This window comes from Bombina bombina, unplaced genomic scaffold (assembly GCF_027579735.1).
Source record: "Bombina bombina isolate aBomBom1 unplaced genomic scaffold, aBomBom1.pri scaffold_974, whole genome shotgun sequence".
Classification (NCBI taxonomy): Eukaryota; Metazoa; Chordata; class Amphibia; order Anura; family Bombinatoridae; genus Bombina; species Bombina bombina.
Window position 1 is genome coordinate 89,608 of NW_026510751.1, and position 21,629 is coordinate 111,236.

The 21,629-nt window shown below is 36.0% G+C and overlaps 1 protein-coding gene across 1 annotated transcript; it reads right to left on the reverse strand.

Annotated features, from left to right (window-relative positions):
- Positions 1–4,258: 4,258 nt before the first annotated feature.
- On the reverse strand, positions 4,259–21,119 carry LOC128643358 (transcriptional repressor scratch 2-like). The gene is made up of 3 exons (XM_053696289.1): positions 20,975–21,119; positions 17,250–17,261; positions 4,259–4,959 (listed from the first exon to the last, which is right to left on the reverse strand). The coding sequence occupies exons 1-3, from the start codon at positions 21,117–21,119 to the stop codon at positions 4,259–4,261; spliced, it is 858 nt and encodes a 285-aa protein (XP_053552264.1).
- Positions 21,120–21,629: the final 510 nt, after the last annotated feature.

Sequence of the window (21,629 nt, forward strand, 5' to 3'; positions counted from 1 at the left end):
TTGTAAGAATACCTTAGCTAATTTGCTCCGGAGACTATATCCTCATAGCACGATAAGGAAACGCACATTTACTGCAGTTTGGTAATGTGGAACCCAATTATGCAAAGCAGATGCTTATAATTATTGAGTGACTTACACGCAGAGGGCTTGCTGGCCGTGCTGCAGACAGCCCACCATATGCAGAAACCATTGTTATGTAAATTCAGGTCTATATGATAAACTACTTGTGTTTGTCAGGGGGGTCGCTCTTCATTTTACTGATTAGGAAGAACAGGTGCACACAGAATATGTTAGCAATCCAGGGCAATAAATAACAATGTCAGGGAAAGTAACCGTATTCCACGTGAAAGAAACTGGTACAAGCAAGTCAGAAGATAGTTTTTGGAAGGACGACACAGAAACCAGAGTGAATAATATAATCTTTAATCTCCCTGAATTGCATGACAATAAATACAATAAATGTGACTCAGAATTGGCTTTGTCAGTCTAAGTTACAAAACCTTGCAGAAAAAAATCTGACATGCACTTCAAATTATTGCTGTATTTTCCTATTTACAGTTTAAATATCAAAGTAGATTGGCTGCACTAAGTTCTACATGTAAAAATGCTGCATATGGTCAGTAGGTAACAAGGCAGTTTAAATGCGACGCACAAGTCGTCTGAATCAGTTTGCAAAAGCATGTATCAACCTTAGGCAAAGAAAGGAGCGTATTCATTATAATTATGCAGTATAATGATTCCTTATGTGCACTGACGAGGCATTAACCCCTTCATATGCCTGCGTGCTGGGTCATGTGCTGTATGTAGGGGGAGGAAATGTGTAGCATACTCCAGGGCATGTTTGTGCAATACAAGGGGTGCTGCTGAGCTTTAGCAATCCTAAAGTCTCGGAAATGGTATGTACAAAATTCTTACTGCTGGAGAACTAGGGCAGGATTCAGTAGCAGCATTTTATTTCAAAAATAAATAAATACCTGGACAAATACATTTTGTGATGTAGGTTTTTTAGGTTGCCTGGAGCTTGCAGCTGAGATGCATGTAAGTACCAGGCGGTGATATTTGTGTGCAATTAATATTTTCAAAGGTTGTAAGGAGGCTGACTAAGTACATTGCTACTGCCAGTTGCATAAGGTAAAATTACAAACACATTCACAAGTTCTTTGGAAGTCCTAAACTGTGCTTAAATAACAAGACGTGTGAGTGGTATGAGTGGTGCATGTGGTGTTCAATCACTTGAGCACATTTATTAGGTCCTTTGCAATTAGTGAGTACTAGAGTATGCTAATTAGCTCAAGTGACTGATCTGTCATTTGATTGCAGGTGCAAGACAAATTCATTATGCCCTTTGTACTGAAAGCTTCTTGTATTGCCATGACCATTTTGTGTGTGTGAGGGTCCTTTGGGGTTGAGTGTCATGTGTCATTTTTTTATAATGGCCTTTAGGTGTTTGATGTAAATGAAGGGGCAGCATTGATATTTTCTGCATCATGAATGTATGCGGATCCTGGTGAAGCTGGAGAGCTTTAGGGACGCAGTCCCACTAACTAATCTAATACTGGTGCAAGGAAACATTTGCAGTGTTGTGCTGTTGTCTATAGATAACTAACTCACTCAGCTCTGACATGCAACCAAGAGAAAGCTACTCTAAGCATATTGTGTGCTATTGTATTATCTCAAGCATGCTTCCTACCATGCCATAGGTGATATGAAACATTCATTACTATTCACTGTTTCCATAAACAGAGGTCAAAATATGTACCCAAAAAATATGGCACTGCAATGGGCATTCACAACAGTCCTGCTTAGGATTCTATCTTTTGATAACAAACATTTCTAAGTTCTCCTATTGTCTTATTTCTGACATCCAAAATATTTGCAATACATAAAATGATATATATATATATATATATATATATATATATATATATATATATATATATATATATATATATATATATATATATATTCATCTTCTGCCAGGGTGCACTTCAATTAAAAAACAAACAAACATTTTTCACTTAGCAGTCCACAAAGGCAATGTTGCTGTGAGTGCCTTTCAGGACTGAGAATTGTATATATGTATGTGTGTGTGTGTGTTTATATATATATATATATATTTATATATATCTATCTATATATATATATATATATACACACACACAAATATATATATATATATATATTCACACATATATATATATATAAATATATACACACATATATATGCTGTATGTTTTCTTTTCCTTCTTAATCTATATATAAATCCATTAAACCCATACAAGAAAGAAACTGCATGGGATGAGTAAGGAATACCGATGAACCGTAAAAGGTACAGTATTGATTAGTGGAAGGAAGCATCATTATACCATATGTCAGACAAAATTTTGCAAACTTTCAATATTCACTTAAGTAAACCTTTAAAGTAAATAAAGGTAAACACTGGTGTTCCTCTGTATTTTTCAGTGATAATTATTGTATGAATGCTGTGATAGTGAAGTGTATGTTTGTTATTCCCGCTGCCCTGGAAGGCTTTAGTTAAAATATAAATTAGGTGCCATGGCACATAAAAAAACAAGGAATGAGCAATACAATGCAGTTGTTGTCCATTATACAATGATCATGAATTTCCAGTCTTACATGGGGTGCAAATGACTGATTCATATTTGACCCATAAAATTCAGGCTTCCTCTGCGTTGGTTAGAGGTAAAAGTCAATCACTGAACAATTGCATAGGTTGCTGACATTTCTCATGAGCACCCGGAAGCATGTGCAGGAAAGACTTAAATGGATCTGAAGAGAACTACGTGTTTCTAGATTTAACAGAACCCTGAAGGAAGACATTTCAACTGAGTTAAATTTGGCAAAGCAAATCAGTCGGATATCTACTGTAAACATTTAGGACAGTTTCCTGCATGTTTAATTCATAAAATGTTCAATCATTGTTCAATTCCATCCCCAGATATTGCGCTTTAGAAAAAGTCTATATTTGACTTCTGGTGAAGCTTTGGAGGGGAGGGAAAGTCTCCTAAATTAGCAAATAAATAATAAATAAAATAAATTAAATAATTTAAATAGACAGTTCATAATAACAGTTATTAATAATAATACTTAAGGTCTTTTTGTTATTCCTGTTAAGGTGTTGAGGTCGAAGTCAAAACCAGTATGCACAATCCCAACATTTGAAAAAATAGTATTAAATATTTATTTTTCTCTTCTTGGTGAAGAATTTACTGGAGTGTGTTCATCACTCAGTCTTGTGTGCTCAATCCCTTTGCACCAAAATGATGTGTTTCAGAGTTTTTAAGAGTCATTTTATGGATTATTGATGCCTAAGGTATATAATGGCAAAGTCCATTTATTCCATGCCCCCTTTTTCATCGCCATTACTTAAAGTCATTAAGGAAAAGCCTACTGAATTCTGTTTCCATGTGCTTCAAGCAATGAGATTAAAATACTGATATTTTTTACTGCTTTATAAACTTTTTTCTTCTCAAACTGCATTTAAAAGATGAGGTTTACTCTACTGCTTAGATTGCAGGAAGCACAAAGGCTTTTAAGTGTCGTGTCCATAAGAATATATTGTGCTACTTTATCTGTCGGTGTCTCGCTAAGTTTCTTCTTTTAGCCATACAGGAGAAAAAAATATCTACATATTATATAAAAAATGTATGGCACAAGAAAAGAAACTGCAAAACAAAAATCATAAAATACTTCACCTCGTCTCTGTTTGTTTATTAAATACTGCATGACAGAGCAATTGCACCTGAGTCGGTCTTATAGAGCTCCTTAGTCGATTTTCATTTCCTTTTTTACATTTTTTTTTTTTTTAAGGTTTTTTGTAATACTTCACATTTGATGTGATTGAAACAAAGAAAGCTTGGCTTTGAAAAATATTTTCTAAGAGCATGAAGTAAAGAGATTGCAGGAACATTTTCAGAAGAGGCAGATGACCCGTCACTAGCCAACGTAAATTATTTTAGAGGATCCATATTGCACATCTTGAGAAAAAACAGAAGTGTTGCTTTTTTTTATCAGATTTAGAAAAGCAAGATGTGAGGAGAAGATGCTCTCTGGTGCAGCCTATAACTGTGGTTTGTTCATAGACGGTGTATTCAAGTGCAACAAAGTAAAAATGTAATACTGTTTCTAGCCAGTACCCTGATTTCTGAGTGTGCTCTCATGAGAGTGGCATTGCACTGTGTTTCATGCCTTGCCCCCTCACAAATACAGTTTGCTGTCACACAGGTTTTTTTACCCTTTAACTCTGCACAACACACTCATGCTCTGAGCCTTTGAAGCAGGCTGATTCGTAATGCTTGTTAAGATATGACTTGAGTGCAAATGTTTTCTCACAACGTTTGCACTTGTAGTGCTTAAAGGCTGAGTGCGTTTGCATGTGTGCACGGAGATTGGAGCGGTCTGCAAAGGCTTTTCCACAGTGAGCACAGCCAAAAGGCTTCTCGCCCGTGTGGGAACGCATGTGGCCCTGTAGAAGCCATGGTCGACTGAAAGCCTTTCCGCAAACGTCACACTTGTGTTTGAGGTTGTGAGTCAGTAGATGCATAGCCAAAGCTGGCATTGACACGTATGTTTTGCCACATGTTTCGCATTTCCTTGCCATTTTACTGTCTAGGCTCCTATGAGTTTGCTTGTGCCGACTGAGGTTGGAGGAGGTGGCGTAGGTCTTCCCACACTCATTGCATGTGTGGCGCTGACTTCCACGACTTTCACTGCGCCTTCTCGAACGGCCATCTGTGATAAAAAAAGCATCCATAGAGTAGCTGTCTGTAACTGCAGCTTCTCCACTAAAGTATCCAGCAGAAAGACTGGATTGTGGGCTGTCTGGCTCGCTGTAATCATCGTGTGCTGGAGTATAGTCTGGGTCTGAAGGCAAAAATTTAGAACTTCGCTTTTTTTCAGTCTTGTAGCTGGAAGAGGTTATGCAGTGTTCTATGTAACCTGCAAAATACAAACATAAAAAGCCGTCACTTATTTGTACTGTTCTGTAGTGGGGTTTACATCTTGCTCATATGCTTATTGTCTAGATCAGGCCAGATGTTGAGGATATCTGAACTGGAGCACAAGTGAACTAATCAGCTCATTAGTAAACATGTTTATTAAACTGCTTTCACCCAAGGTAATCCTGAAAATCTTGCCTGTTAGGGAGGCCTAAGGACAAGTTTGAAAACCAGTGGTCTAGATCAATGTACATATCAACAACTTTCAATTTTTCCAACTTTCTCATATTATATTTTGACATTACTTTAAAACTGTGGATATAATTATGTATGTGTGTATGTATGTACAGTATGTATGTATATATATATATATATATATATATATATATATATATACATACATATATATATAAACACACACACGTAAAGTTTATTTAAAGGGACAGCAAAGTCAAAATTAAACTTTTAGGATTCAAATAGAGCATGTGATTTTTTTTTTTTTATTCTTTATTTGTAACCAGCAATGAATACAAAATCCATAATATAAAAAACAGAAAACAAAAATATTTTAGTTATCATACATATTATGTCAGCATCAAAGAAAAACAGAAAAAGGATAAATTGAAGAAAAACAATAGCAGGCATACATTAAATGTATATTACAAGTCATATACACAATTAATTGAGCTAAAGTATTTAACAATTTACTTATTACTCATTGTTGGAGTTTTTATTTTTTTATATATATAAAAAAAAAGACAAAGAGAAGAAAAAACAAAGGAAAAGGAAAAAAAGAAAAAAAAAGAAAAAATAAATTAAAATAAAATTAAAAAAAAAAAAAAAAAAAAAAGAAGGGGGGGGGGTGGGGAAAAGGGAAGGAAAATCCCGATTCTCTCTAACCCTCACCGATTCACCAAATATCCAGCGGAACTATCTGAGTTTTTAGATGGAAAAATCAAATAATCAGTTTCTCTCTCAGAGAATATATTCATTGATTTACCAAATACCGAGCAGAACTATCTCTGAGTTCTTAAATGGGGAAATCAAATAATCAATTTCTCTCTCAGGGAATATCTTAATGAACGGTGCCCATTTATCAAAAAAGTTCCTTACGTCAAGTTCATTATCTATGTTTGTATTTTTTTGTTCTAAAATGTATTGTTTCTTTAGATAATTCCTAATTTCGGGGATAGTTGGTAGTGATCTCGATTTCCATTTCTTGCAGATCAAATATCTGGTAGCTAAAATGGACAAGTTTACTAATTTCTCATTAGGCTGAAGTCTATCCTCAAATTTTATACATAATATAATCTGAAACAATGACAGAGCTATTAATTCAATTTTTAATTTATTCTTAAGCCAATATTCTAGCCTACTCCATAGGTTTCTCAGTCTAGGGCATTGCCAGAACATATGAATTAAATCTGCAGCTGGGTAGGAGCATTTGGGGCATTTGTTAAATTCCTGATTTCGAACTCTGAGGCCTCTTTCTGGGGTGAAGTATGCCCTGTGTAAAAGTTTTAAATGTGCGTCACGCCAGTTAGAAGAAAGAGTAGTTTTTACTACTTTGCTCATTGATAATTGAATAGTTTTTGGTACAATATTACTATGTGGAATTAGGGCATTCCAGGTCAGAGCCAGGTTCTCCAAATTAGAGGTCCCTTTATTGATACCCAAAATATAGTAACAAGGAGCAATGGACATGGAGCTATTTTTAGTTATTGTTAGCCAGTTCTCCAATTTGCCAAGAGTCCAACTCCATCCAACCTTATGGGTAAGATCACAGGCATAATGCCTTATCTGCAGATATGCATAGAAGTCTTTATTTGGCAGATTGAATTCACTCCTTAGCTCTTCAAAGGACTTAACACACTTTCTGTCCTGATCAATTAAATGTATAACCCTATCCAAACCCACGTTATGCCATTTGTTAAAGACCAGAGAGTCTAGACCTGGTTGGAAATTAGGGTTTCCAATCAGGGGAAGGTATTTTGATGCTATACAGTTTATTGAGAGAGATTTAGTTAACTTATACCACGCTTTAAGAGGATTCGTAATGAATTTAAGTTGTTTAATACCTGTTGGGAGGTCTCTTGGCTCAGAGTGCGCCAAAGCTACTGGTGAGAATGGTTTACATATATTTAATTCAAGGTCATTGTTTAAGACATAGTTCTTAAGGAAAATCCAATCTGCTACTATGCGAGCTAGGAAACATAAATTATAAGATCTTAAATTTGGTAATGCTAGGCCTCCCAGCTCTCTTGGCATAACCAGTTTAGAGAAGGATATCTTAGATCGTTTCCCCTGCCAAATAAATTGCCTAATTGAGGAGTTCATTGACCGAACATCTTTTTCAAATAAGATTACTGGGACATTCTGGAGGATGTAAAGCAGCTTTGGGAGTAGAACCATCTTAAATAAGGCTGAGCGACCAGATATTGATAGTGGTAGATTTTGCCAGGCTTTAAGCCTTTCTTTTAGGTGAGCAAGCATTGGGGTTACATTTACTTTATATAGATCTCTCAAATCAATTGGGATATGGATTCCTAAGTATTTAAAAGATTCTGTTACCACTCTAAAGGGAAAATCTAAGTTGCTTCTAGTACTTTTCCTAAGCCAGAACAACTCGGATTTTGAAGCATTTACTTTATACCCTGAAAATACACCAAAGTGATCGGTAATTCGCAGGAGCTTTGGAATATTCTGATCAGTATTGGACAAGTAAACAAGTAAGTCGTCTGCATATAATCCAATTTTCATTTCATGGTTTCGGATTTTTATACCCTCCAGAGAACTCCTTATCATGATTGCCAGAGGTTCTATGGCCACATCAAAAAGAAGCGGGGAGAGAGGACACCCCTGCCGTGTACCTCTATTTAATGCAATTGGAGAAGAAATATCACTATTAACAATCAAGCTTGTAAAGGATTGGTTATATAAATTCTCTACGAACTTAGGGAGATTGCCCTTGATCCCAAACTTTATTAGAGAAGTAATTATATGCTTATGAGTTACTAGGTCAAAGGCTTTTTCTGCATCAATTGACAGAATGGCCAGATCCGGAAAGTCCTCTCCCCCCGCCTCCCGTGCAGGTAGCCTCTGGATATATTCCATAGTAACAAGTAGTTCCCTAATTTTTGCTGAAGAGTTGCGATTATTAAGGAAGCCAGCTTGGTCCGGATGGATTACTTTTGATAGAATAGTCTGAAGCCTAGTTGCTAGAATTGAAGTGAGGATTTTGTAGTCCGTATTTAACAGAGCGATTGGTCTATAAGACTCTTTGCGTGTAGGGTCTTTCCCCTCTTTCAAAATCAAAGTAGTGAATGAGGAAGAGAAGGAGGATGTAACCTGTTTATCATTGATAAAGATATCATTATACAAATTGGCCAAGTAAGGGGCTATCTCTGATGATAAAATCTTATAGAACTCATTGGGTAATCCATCCGGGCCAGCCGCTTTGTTAAGAGAGAGTTTGGTAATTGTTTTTTCAATTTCTTCCCTTGTGATGGAGGAATTGAGACTATCAATCATTTCAGAAGAAGCTATGGGGTGTGTAATATTATTCCAAAATTCAGTCGCTTTCTCTATGTTAAAATCTTTGCTAGTATATAATTCCTGAAAATATTGATGAAATACGCCTGAGATTTCTTCGGGCTTTGATAAATATTTCCCATTATACTGAATTTTATCTATAGTAGATTTTTTGTTCTCGTTCTTAATTAATTTGGCTAACATTTTGCCAGATTTATTGCCAAATCTATACATTTTGGCTTGCAGTCTAAGCTCGTTATGGGTTTCCTGAGTTATTATGAAAGTATCTCTTGCAGCTTTGGCGCGTAAATATCTTGCCCAGTGTAATGAGGTTCTATCAAGTAAAAAAAGGTTATAAGAGTTGATCACTGAGTTACAAACCTCCTTCTCTCTTGCCTTCCTTCTCTTGTTTTGTATAGCAGTATATGCAGTGATTTCTCCTCTGAGAACTGCCTTGGCAGTTTCCCAGAAGATATCTGTACGATCTATATAGTTATTATTAAATTGAGCATATTCCTTAAATTTATTCCTAAGCCAATCTTTGAACTTCAAGTCAGTGATAGAATAGTAAGGAAAAAAGAATCGTAAGGTCTTCAATTTCGATTGAGCAAAATTAAGCTCAAGGGAAATAGGCCCGTGATCAGACAGGAAAATCGGCATTATCCCTGTTTTTACCTTTGTTTTAATTAATCGATCATCAATTAAAAACAGATCAATCCTAGATAACGTTTTGTGAGCCTTGGAAAGACATGTGAATTCCTGTGTATCAGGATTCTGAGATCTCCAAATGTCTCGTATAGCAAGATTCTGTTTAATTTTATTAATCATTTTAGAGTCAAGGCTATCTTTCTTTTGTTTTAGAAGCTTGGTGTTTCTTCTAAGTCTATCTATGGGGCAATGTGGGGCCATATTAAAGTCTCTTCCCAAGATTAGGTAGCCTTCACTACTTAGAAGGAGTTTGGCCTGAAGCGAATCCCAAAATTCAGGATCAGTTTTATTCGGGCCATAGACATTGCAAAGTGTGTATTTTACTTGACCTATTTTCATTATGACCAGGTGAGCATGTGATTTTAAACAACGTTCTAATTTACTTATATTACCAAATTTGCTTTGTTCTCTTGATAACCTTTGTTAAGAGTAAATCTAGGTGTACTGTTAGCTCAAGAGCGTGCATTTGTCTTAGCAGCCTATGGCAGCATTGTTTGTATATATGTATAACATTGCTTTAAACAATGTTGCGAACACTTCTGCCAGACGGCTAGAGACACATGCACATTACTGAGCTCTCCTAGGATTACGCTTTAATAAAGGATAACAAGAGAACTAAGCAAAATTGTTAGAAGTAAATTAGAAAGTTGTTTAAAAATGTCATGCCCCTATCCAATCTATTTAAGTTTATTTTACTGTCCCTTTAAGCTATTCAAAGCACACATGAATTGCATAATTGAACATTAATTGGTTTAAAGGGATAATCTAGTCGAAATTAAACTTTCATGATTCAGATAGAGCATGCAATTTTGAGCAACTTTCTAATTTACTCCTATTATCAATTTTTCTTCGTTCTCTTGGAATCATTATTTGAATGTAAGCCAAGGAGCCGGCCCATTTTTGGTTCAGCACCTGGGTAGCGCTTGCTGATTGGTGGCTACATTTAGACACAAATCAGAAAGTGCTACACAGGTTCTGAACCAAAAATGGTCTGGCTCCTATGCTTACATTCTTGCTTTTTCAAATAAAGATACCAAGAGAAAGAAGAACAATTGATTATAGGAGTAAATTAGAAAGTTGCTTAAAATTGCATACTCTGAATCATGATAGTTTAATTTTTACTAGACTATTTTTTACTAGACTATTGCTTTAATGATAATTTGTGCAAATAAACATTGAAGAAATGTAAAATGAACCAATTTTATCTTAAAGGGATATTCCAGCCAAAAACACATGGGTGCATTTCAGTATTGAACAGAAGCAATTTTGTAATATACATGCATTAGCAAAAATGCTTCTAATAAAAGCTATAGCTGTTTCAAAAGTGTATTTAAGTATGCAACGTGCACTAGCATTTTAAACAAAGCTCCTTGCTCAGAGAGCCTAAGGTGCTTGTACCATCTGGTAATGACTGAATTTGTTAATGACTGACATGATACAAACCCCACTGATGATCTGAGCAGCTGCATTATTTAAAATGTAAGTGCAGTGACAATATCTAGTTATGCTTCACATGCACGTGCAGAGAAAAATGTTAACACTAAAACAGTGATAACTTTTACTAGAAGCATTTTTGCCAATACATGTATATTGCAAATATGTTCCTATTCAAAGATGTAATAAATCTATGTCCATTTAATTTTTGACTGGAATGTCCCTTTAATACTGTCTTAAGTTTAGCCAGGTGCTAAGTAAAATCAGCGGCATGTGTGTATATGTATGTTTATATATATTATAATATATATATGTGTGTGTATAAAAATATATATAGAGAGAGAGACTAACAAACTCTTTCACATCAGATCTATTTCTCACATGCTGATAAAACTTTTTGCAGCTTAAAGGGATATGAAATCCAAATTTTTCCTTTCATGATTCATATAGAGGATGCAATTTTAAACAGCTTCCTAATTTAGATCTATTATCAAATTTGCTTAATTATTTTGTTATCCTTTGTTGAAGGAGCAGCAATGCACTACTGGGAGCTAGCTGAACAAATTGGGTTGGCCAATAATAAGAGGTATATATGTGCAGCCACCAAACAGTAGTAAGCACCCAGTAGTGCATTGCTGCTCCTGATCCTACCTACATATGATACCAAGGGAAAGAAGCAAATGACATAATATAGTCATATATATAAGTAAATTGGAAACGTGTTAACGTTGTGTGCTCTGAATAAATGAAAGAACACATTTAGAGTTCATTTCCCTTTACATCCAGGTACTTATGGGTCTATGTATTGCTTCTTAGTAATAAATCAAGAATATAATAAATGGCTTTGTATTTATTTTTAGGTAGTATTTCTCAGTCAGGACTGTGTGTACATTGTGTACATTATACACTGCATACACTGTGCACAAAAGAATAATTCATATTTTAAAGATTCAAATGTTAATGTTTCAGGACCACAGAAATGCATATACCTTTTGCTTTACAATCTCTAGTGGCATTTCTAGATTCCTTAAAGGGACATGATTTGGATAGAACATACCATTTTAAACAACTTTCCGATTTACTTCCCTTATCAAATTTGCTTAATTATCTTGTTAATTATCTTGTTATCCTTTGCTGAAGGAACAGCATTGCACTACGGGCAGCAAGCTGAACACATCAGGGTCTATGTGAGAAGCAGCGGATGCTGCCTCAGACCCACTCAGTTTCAGTTCCGGCTGAAGCGGAAGTTTAGAAGCAGCGCCCAATCAAATACAATCAGGCTGATTGACACCCCTTGCTCTGCAGGGGGTGATATTGCACCAGCAGTTCACAAGAACTGCTGTTGCAATTATAAATGCCAACAGCGTATGCTGTAGGCATTTATAGATGTGCGGCGGACATGATCCGCTATATCGGATTATGTCCGTCTGCACATTAATAAATGGACCCCATCTAGTTAATTAAACACAAGAGAAAAATGTATGCAGGCACCAATCATCAGCTAACTCTCACTTGTGTTGGATATGTGCATATTCTTTTTCAACAAGGGATATCAAGAAAACGAACCACATTTGAAAGTAGAAGTGAATTAAAAGTGTCTTAAAATTGCATGCTCTATCTGAATCATGCAAGTTCAATTGTGACTTTCCTATCCCTTTAAAGATCTGGATATGTAATCCCATTTAAAATAACCCCTCACCTGCATTCCACCCTTCTCAGTTCATGCCTTGGATATTACTGGTAGATATGTCCATTTGTGTTTTTCATGCTCTAACATGCGGAACTAGGCAGCCGAAAGCCGCATTCGGCTCTTTTCGAAACTGCAATCTGGATTTGTACAGATCATAGTGTGTTGCACTTTAACAAGGATAATTGCGGCTCTGAAAAGAGACGATTGCGGCTTTTCTGACGCCTAGTTCCGCATTCTTTATGGAATGAAAAAAACAAATGCACATATCTAATTACTGGCACATCACTTCTTAGGTAAATACCATGAAATAAAAGCAGTTAAATATCGGCTAAAGCCAGGAAATAGTTTACATTTCCGCACTATGATGTTCCTTGTAAAGAGAACAGTTGTATAGCCTGCAGTAACACTCCACAGCAGCTATTACCAGTGATCAATTGCTTCCCAAAGATAATAAAGGCTCTAAGAAGACTTTAAATACATAAAAAACTGATCTAACTATTATTTGATTATGTCCCAGTAAGGTTCTAAGGTCCTTGGCATCCTAATGACGATCACTTGGGGCTTAAAGGGACATGAAACTCCAACATTTTCTTTCTTCTTTGGGTAGAACATACAATTTTAAACACGTTTCCAATTTACTTCTATTATAAAATTTGCTTCATTATCTTTTTTTCCTTTGCTGAAGGAACAGGCCTGCACTACTGGCAGCTAGCTGAACACATCTAGTTAGCCAATCAAAAGAGACAAATGTGTGCAGGCACCGATCAGCAACTAGTGTAGGATATGTGCATATGCTTTTTGAACAAGGGATACCTATAGAACGAAGCACATTTGAAAATAGAAGTGAATTTAAAAGTGTCTTAAAATGACATGCTCTATCTAAATCATGCAAGTTTAAATTTGACTTTCCTATCCCTTTAAGCAACAACCATTACCATAAAGTACATATAAACAACCCATAAATGAAATCTGTTCATTGGCTTTGGTGTGATAGTAATGAGACCAACACACACTTTGTCACTTTGTTGATGTCTGTGGTATTTAAAGAAAAGACAAGTGAGTCTGTTTTGCCCTGGAAAGCATGCACACTGTCATGGGTTGATTTGGCACTAGGGCATGTGTAGTTTTCATGTCGGACAATATTTATGACATTCCTCTCTTTAAAATCAAATAAAAATAATTTAGCCTTCTACAACTGCCAGTAGTGGAAAATAACTCATCCTACCATTGCACCAAAGCTAATGTAAATGTACAGAATTGATTGTGTATTTTATAAATATCATAAATATTTTACACACTTATGCTAACAAATAACTGCTTGTATATATTTTTGTAAGTCCATTTTTTAATATAAATTACACACTTTAGGAGATTGCTTGAAATGCTGAGCTAACAGTTCAGTGACATCACAAATGCAGTTCCCAGAATTCATAAAGAAAAGTGGCTTAACCTCAAAAGAATGGTAAAGTCTCTCCTTTTTAAAAAACGATCCGGAATGTTAGTGATATTTTGGAAGGAGTTTAATTCATCAGATGTAACGAAGATGCGCTAAATCTTACTTTTTGGTATAGATAAAAATTCAAAGTCCCCTTGCTCTGCCACGCACTTCAAAAGTCAATTTTTCTGTGAGCTAACTGTTTGAATCGTTGTCCAATCAGTGATCTCCCCATATGGCACTTCTGTTGTAGCTAAAGCACTGATTGGAGAAATATTCAAACCTTTAGCTCACAGAAAAATTTACTTTTGAAGTGGGCAGCGGAGCGAGGAGAATTTGAATTTCATATCTATATTAAAAAGTAAGTTATTGTGCATCTTCATTACATCTGATTACTTAAACTCCATCAAAAAGATCACTAAAATTCTGGATCTGATTTTTTAAAAAGGGGAGACTTTACCATCCCTGAGATGTGTGAGCCATGGAAATAATGGTGCTTTGTGGAAAGCAGAGGCTGTTAGCGATACGGTTTAACACCTGGTACTGATAAAAGCTTGCATTGTGATGTGAAAGGAAGTTAAATACATAGAAACAGAGAATTTTACGGTAGATAAGAGCAAAAAGGCCCATCAATTCTACCCATATTAAATGTTACTTTTTCTTAGGATACTTATGCAAGTCCCAGGATCATTTCAGCCCGACATCGTATTCGCTAAATGCTGACAGCATACACTGTGGGTATTTAACATTGCACAAGCATTTCTTGTGAAATGCTTGTGCAATGCTGTCCCCTGCAGATTCGCGGCCAATCGGTTGCTAGCAGGGGGATGTCAATCATCCCGATCGTATATGATCGGGATGATTGCTATCCGCCGCCTCAGAGGTGGATAAGTTAAGGAGCAGCGGTCGTAACTTCCGCTTCAGGCAGAAGCAGCATCCGCAGCTTCATAAATCCCCCCCCCCCCCCCCCCACAGTGTATACCACCCCTTTTGGATATTTATTCCTTGAATCCACCACCCTTTCTATAAAACAATGCTTCCTCACATTTCTCCTGAAACTGCTACAACATTCTAAGCACTTTTTTATCTCATATTCCCCTTTAGTTTCATAAACATTTTTTTTATATGTTATGAAGTTTTTTGTATTTCTTGACAAACAAGCTGATGAATGATGAGCTAAATCAGCAAGTTATGCAGATGTAAAATGGGAGGTGCTGTGGGAGAAAACGTCAAACATCCCTATGGAACATGTTGAACAGCACATTCGCCCCCACACTGCTAGACCTGTTTAACTGTTGCTTTTACATTTTTTTGCTACATACATGGGATAAAATACAATATCTAAAGGCGAATTTAACTCTCTTTTACTAAGAATTTTATTCGGCTGAGCTGTCACATTTTGTATTTTATTTTATAATACCTATGTAGAAAAATAAATTTATACAGTTCCAGAGTAATTCCCAAGCTTTTATCCAAATTTCATGGCATTAAATGATTAGAACTCATATTTCATGTGTCTGCCAATAAAGCAGTATTTTCTCCTTTTAAAGGGACAGTCTAGTCCAAAATAAACTTTCATGATTCAGATAGGGCATGTCATTTTAAACAACTTTCCAATTTACTTTGATCACCAATTTTGCTTTGTTCTCTTGGTATTCTTAGTTAAAAGCTAAACCTAGGTAGGCTTATATGCTAATTTCTTAGAACTTGAAGGTCGCCTCTTATCTGAATGTAGTTTTACATAGCTAGAGAGCGTTACTTCATGTGTGCCATATAGATAACATTGTGCTCACACACGTGGAGTTAACTAGGAGTCAGCACTGATTGTCTAAAATGCAAGTCTTTTAAAAGAACTGAAATAAGGGGGCAGTCTGCAGAGGCTTAGATACACGGTAATTACAGAGGTAAAAAGTGTATTAATATAATGGTTTTGGTTATACAAAACTAGGGAATGGGTAATAAAGGGATTATCTATCTTTATGAAATAAATGAGGGACCTCACAGAACCAGTGCATTTTTACATGAACAGTCCTTAAAAAACAAAAAAACATTTGGCATGTAGCATTAAAAAATGTAGTGGTCTCCCTTGTGTCTGCAACTCCGGTGGTTATCCACTTTAGCATATTCACTTAAAGGGACAGTCTAGTCAGAATTAAACTTTCATGATTCAGATAGGGCATGTAATTTTTAACAACATTCCAATTTACTTTTATCATCAAATTTGCTTTGTTCTCTTGGTATTCTTTGTTGAAAGCTAAACTTAGGATCAATATGCTAATTTCTTAGCTCTTGAAAGGTGCCTCTTATCTCAGTGCATTGAGACCGTTTTTCACAGCTAGATAGTGCTAGTTCATGTGTGTCATATAGATAACATTGTGTTCCTGTGAAGTTATTCATGAGTCAGCAATTATTGGCTAAAATGCAAGTGTTTCAAAAGAACTGAGATAAGAGGCAGTCTGCAGAGGCTTAGATACAAGGTAATCACAGAGATAAAAAGTGTTTTAATATAATAGTGTTGGCTATGCAGAACTGGAGAATGGGTAATAACGGCATCTTTTTAAACTATAACAATTCTGGAGTAAACTGTCCCTTTAAGCTCATTCATCTTCCTATTCATAATGAGCTGAGTGCATAAAACAGTAGTTAAAAAGTATCTTAGAATTGTGTATTTTTTCTTATGTTTTGTTAATGACTTCTGTACCAATGTAAGATAGGGTACCAGTGGAAGACAGGGCTCAACAAATACCAGGTGCCATGATACATATGAAAGGTGCTCTGGCACCTGGAAAATCACCTTACACCAAGGCTTATGTTTAAGACCCGAACCTGTCTTTCACTACACAGCGTGCCGACAGCACAGCCACGTGGTCACCTGTGCCCAGTGCGACAATAAGACTTAACACTATCTCCTCCCTTCAATCCCCTTCACGCTGCTATAACAGTTTCCAGCTTATTATGCCCATGTGACCAGAACCCGCTTCACCGCAATACCACGATGCAGTCAGTGGGTTAAGGAAAATATCTGGCATTTTGTTCCAGGCAATTAAGGGTTTGTAGCTGAAGGATTTCTGTTTCAGGTAATGGTTTGTGTGTTTAAGCAGAAGCAGCGATTTTATACACACACACATTTCTGAGCTTTGAGCTGATAAACAGGGAAATTTAATTTAACTCGTAATTTGTTTTATTGACTCGTTCCCATAATTGTGCTCATTGAGAACATTATTCTTCTTTTACTTTGAGAAATAAGATCATGTTTGTTGAATTCAGTTCAATGGTAAGAAGCCAGAAACAAAATTTGTGACAGGTGTTGAACATCTCTCTTTTTTGTCTTATATTGTCAGACTACAAGAAAAGGGTCCTTATTCAGTATTATATAAATCAGTGAGTTAATTGAACTTACAGTTCATTACCCATAATGTGCTGTAGAAGGCGCACTCTTTACATAATTATATTATTATACATTATTATACCTAGCATATTTACATTATTATACCTAACTTAGCTGCTTTTCTAAACTGGAATCTGTAAAACTTTAACCTTAATTTTGTGTATTGGCACATGAGTCTTGTTATAACAATTTTCCAAAATCAACACTGCATATTTGTCATTTTAAAACAACAAAAAATAATAATATCGGAGTTTTAAAAGAAATGTGAAACGTTTACTAAAACGATAACCTAACTTTTTTTTAAAACTTTGATATACTTTTTCTGGATAGAGTTCAGGAACGCTCCTAAGCTTATTCCATGCCAAATGAATAGATGCTGCTTCCTGCTAAATATTATGGCCCATATCATATCTCACTGAATTATTCTATTGTTCTGATTTATTAAAATGATGTTTTACACCCTGGAATCTGAAACTTTGTAAAGAAGATAGATAAACTAAACTAGCTCTGTGACCATATATTTTTATTTGTTTGTTTGTTTATTTATTTTCTTAGCTCCAGCTTGTAATGGAATGGAAAGGTAAACAAACACATGTGATAGATGAGAGCTTGTATTCTCATTTGTTTACTGGTCTGGAGTGAGGTCGGTATTCCAGGCTTCTTGAATCTGCTGCTCCAGCCATATTATATTAGTACTGCAGATAGAAGTGCAGGTCTGCAAAGGTCGCCTGTGTAACATGTCTTTTTTTTTCTCCTATGCTAAAATAATTTAAAATCAGAAGTTCCTGTCTGGGCTGCATTGCATGTATCCATAAACACTTGTTACACATGTATATACAGGCTACCTTATTCATCATATTAAGGGTATATCTGCCCTCTTCTTCCCAGCAGCATGTGCTTATGATAAGCTTTTCAACATTAAGTATGTGGTTACATTAAGACTATGTCCCCAGAAGATGCTGTTTATATAGTTAAGTAAATAATACCAGAATACCCCTAACTGTAACCACCTTTCCTAATGGTTTAAAGGTTTTCTGTTCTCTTAATTCCTTCTTCCTCCTCCCTGTATCGCTCTTGCATTTCACTGCATCCTTGTTTACAGTCACATGCTCTGAAGAGAAAACGCTTTCCTCAGCATCTTTTCACACTCCCATAGAACAGAGCAAGGTTGTTTCCAAGAGCACCCGCACACATCCCTTTCCATTGTGTATAATTGCCTGAGCTCAGGCTAAATCCTAAACCCAGGTTGTTATATTTATTTGTACATTTTATATCTAGGCCATGACTACACTGCGGGTAGAATAATCTGATAGCAAGCTTGTGATTTATTTTTAACCGAAGCATCAGGTTTGCATGTGTGAAGCGAGTGTGTCTGCAGTATAAAAATATAGCCTCATTAAAAATCTTACCCTGAAAGGACTTTGTATTTTGAAGCATAATTATTTTGTTATCAGCATATCCTTTATACATGCACTTCTCAGTCCTTTGGAGAAAATAAATCTAAGTAACAATTTATAAAGAACTTGTATCATCTTGAAACTATAGAATTATGTTTAGGCTTCGGTAATAAATGGCTGAAGGACAGAGGTAGTCCTGAAGGACTCAAGTTCAAATTCACTTCTATATCCCCTTTAACCAAGACTTCCATTACTTTATAAATTGTACATTGTATGCCACCAGAAGTCCCTATATCATTACATAAACTACCAGCCAAATGATAACCTTTTTAACGGATCCAAAGATTGTCTTTTAGGGTTCTTCATAATGCTATTATGTTAAAATGTAGGGGCCTGATTTTAGAACGTTCAGTTTGTTTCACAAAGACATTTGGCTCTTAGAAATCTTGTTAAAATAAAATATCTGACTGCCCTAAAATTTGAATTTAGACTGATCTATAGATGGTCTCAACAAGGTAATGTGAGAGAAGGCTCCACATAGCAAACTCCCCTTATTGTCCCATTAAGCTTTGTCAGCTACTGAACATGCAACACATATTTCCTTTATTTGCTTTGTCTGAATACAATTATACTGTTAACTGATTTGTGACCTTACATTCTATAAACAAGTGGATTTCAGTAGAAAGATGTGGTCAATGTATGTCTTTTATTACATTCTTTTAGTATATACACTATAGGCAACAGGCCTGGTTATAATAATTCTGTTATTATTAATACTGTTATTTATATCTAAAATAACAACACCTTTCATAATGTATCCCATTACATATGAGTTATTAGATGCTTGGTCAATATGCAGTTATGAGCCACTAAAAAAAGGGTTTAGGGCCCTGCATGTAAACAAAGCATTTTAATGATGCCCGTACTTATATATCATTACCTTCACCCAAGCATGTTTTATTTCCTCTTTTTTTATTAACTACTTTGAGGGGGGAAATAATTATATATATATATATATAATTCTAATTGCCTATTAGTATTTGAACCCAACATACTGTTGATTTGACATTCAAAGTATTTTCTGCAAGGTCACTTTAAGGTATAAATAAGGTAGGTGTTTTAGGGACAACCTACATTTAGAAGCCATAACCTGATTAGGATGGCACTGTTGATGCGTTGACCCATTTCATGGGGAGCCATGACTTTCTCATCCTACAAAGTAAATAGAATATATTGGAGCTCTACAGGTTTCAATGCTCACAAGGCATCTTAAATTGAAACTGTCTTGGGTTGCTTAAAAATCATCAGTCCTGACAGAGGTCCAGAAAGAATTGTGTTTAACCTTGCAAGCTGTTCAATGGAAGATGTGCATAGCTTGCAAATTCAGGAGCTATCACAACACAGCAACTTACAGATCTGCACCGGAAATGCAACAGTTATTGTCAAGAGGCTTTTTATCAGAGTATCAGTAGTGAAACCAGGACGTTTCTCAGCTCTAATTATCTAGCTAGAGAAAACCCTGCAAAAGGTAGGGGAAATCAAAGGGGGACCCAGTTTTCAAATATAGCTCTCTGTAATTTCTCAAAATATACCAGACAGAATTGCATCTCTCTGGATGGTGCCTCTTAAAGGGCTTTAGAAAAGCCTTTTGGCTGCCCGCATGAACAATGAGGTCCCCAGAGTAGGCGAAGATCCCTCCCCCCTACCTTTCTGTCCTCCTCTGTGAAGCTCTGGCATTCATGTCGTCTCTAAAGACATCAAGGACTCTTTTACTATAGAATTAATACCATTTTAATTCTGACTCTCCAAGAAGCAAATACATCATTCCAAAAAAATAAAGCTTGCATCATGTCAGTTCTTATTCTACAGGTGACGAGAGAGAGAAAAAAGAAGCAGTCTACGTAAACCTTACCTTAAAAGTCTCAAATTTATATATATTTGTTTTTAATAACCTAAAACAAACTCAGTCTTAGAACTTTATAACTTAACTAGCTTTGCCTGAAAATGTAATACAAATGTTATTATACCATTTTTATTGCGTCTAAAATAGGTTTTTACATGCTTTAGTAGACCTTGGGTTTAATGCCCTGTCACACGGAGGTGCTCGAGATGACAAAAACATTTATTAGGAAAGGTGTCAAAAGTCAGGGTGACACAGAGAAGACCCTCTGTCCATGTTGCCTGTCCCAGGTAGAGAGATGTAGCACATGGTACTCTGAGATTGTCACCGCATTTCCTTACATGCCAATAATGAAGTGATTATTGCAATAAAGGACTTTGCACACTTTGCAAGGGTGTGTTTGTTATTGTTATATGATTGCATTCCTTCAGATTCATAAACTAGTTTAGATTATTAAATATATACACAGATATAAATTAATTATAACACTATAAGAATGTGTTAAGAATCTTGACTTACCATTTTTCGGTTACAGGGGACTGTCAGGGTTCCAACAGTGCTGGAGAGAGACTGGCCCAGGACGCATGGATCATCAAAGTGATGATAATTTGAAGCTGAAATCCCACTGGATGAAAAGTCATCTAATTTTATCTTCTTTACTAAAAACGAACGTGGCATAGTGACCTTTACAAAGGTGTCCTTTTTGGTTAAGAGAAAATCTTCAGAAGCTGGGGATCGTGTCACACATTCAGCACTGGACAGCTCCGACTTTCTGCAGTGTGGAGAGAGAGAGTGAGAGGAAAGGAGATGAAGGGAGCTGGAAAGGAGGGAGGGGGATCTGGCAGCATTAGCTGAGCTCAAGCAGTCATGCTGTCTTTATATGGGACGCAGGCTGAGATCAGGTGGTGCTTTGCAATGAAGCTGTTTAGCTCTCTAATCCATCAAATGTCCCCCAGGACAATCATCACATTACCAATGAACCGGCTGTGCAGACATAGAGAAAGAGACAGCCTCCTGCCTACTCTCTTATAAAGACAATACCAGGAAGCTCAGTCAGGATGTAGGAGAGCTCACTATACCTGCACATGCACAGATTAGTTAACTTTGCGCTGGTATTTAATGCACTGAACCATAAGTAATTACTGTTCATTCAGTTAATTAACAAAGCATTGTAATATTTACTAGCAC

Excerpts from the sequence above, each read along its gene's own strand:
- LOC128643358 (XM_053696289.1), bottom strand. The coding sequence starts at position 21,119 with ATGCCACGTTCGTTTTTAGTAAAGAAGATAAAATTAGATGACTTTTCA.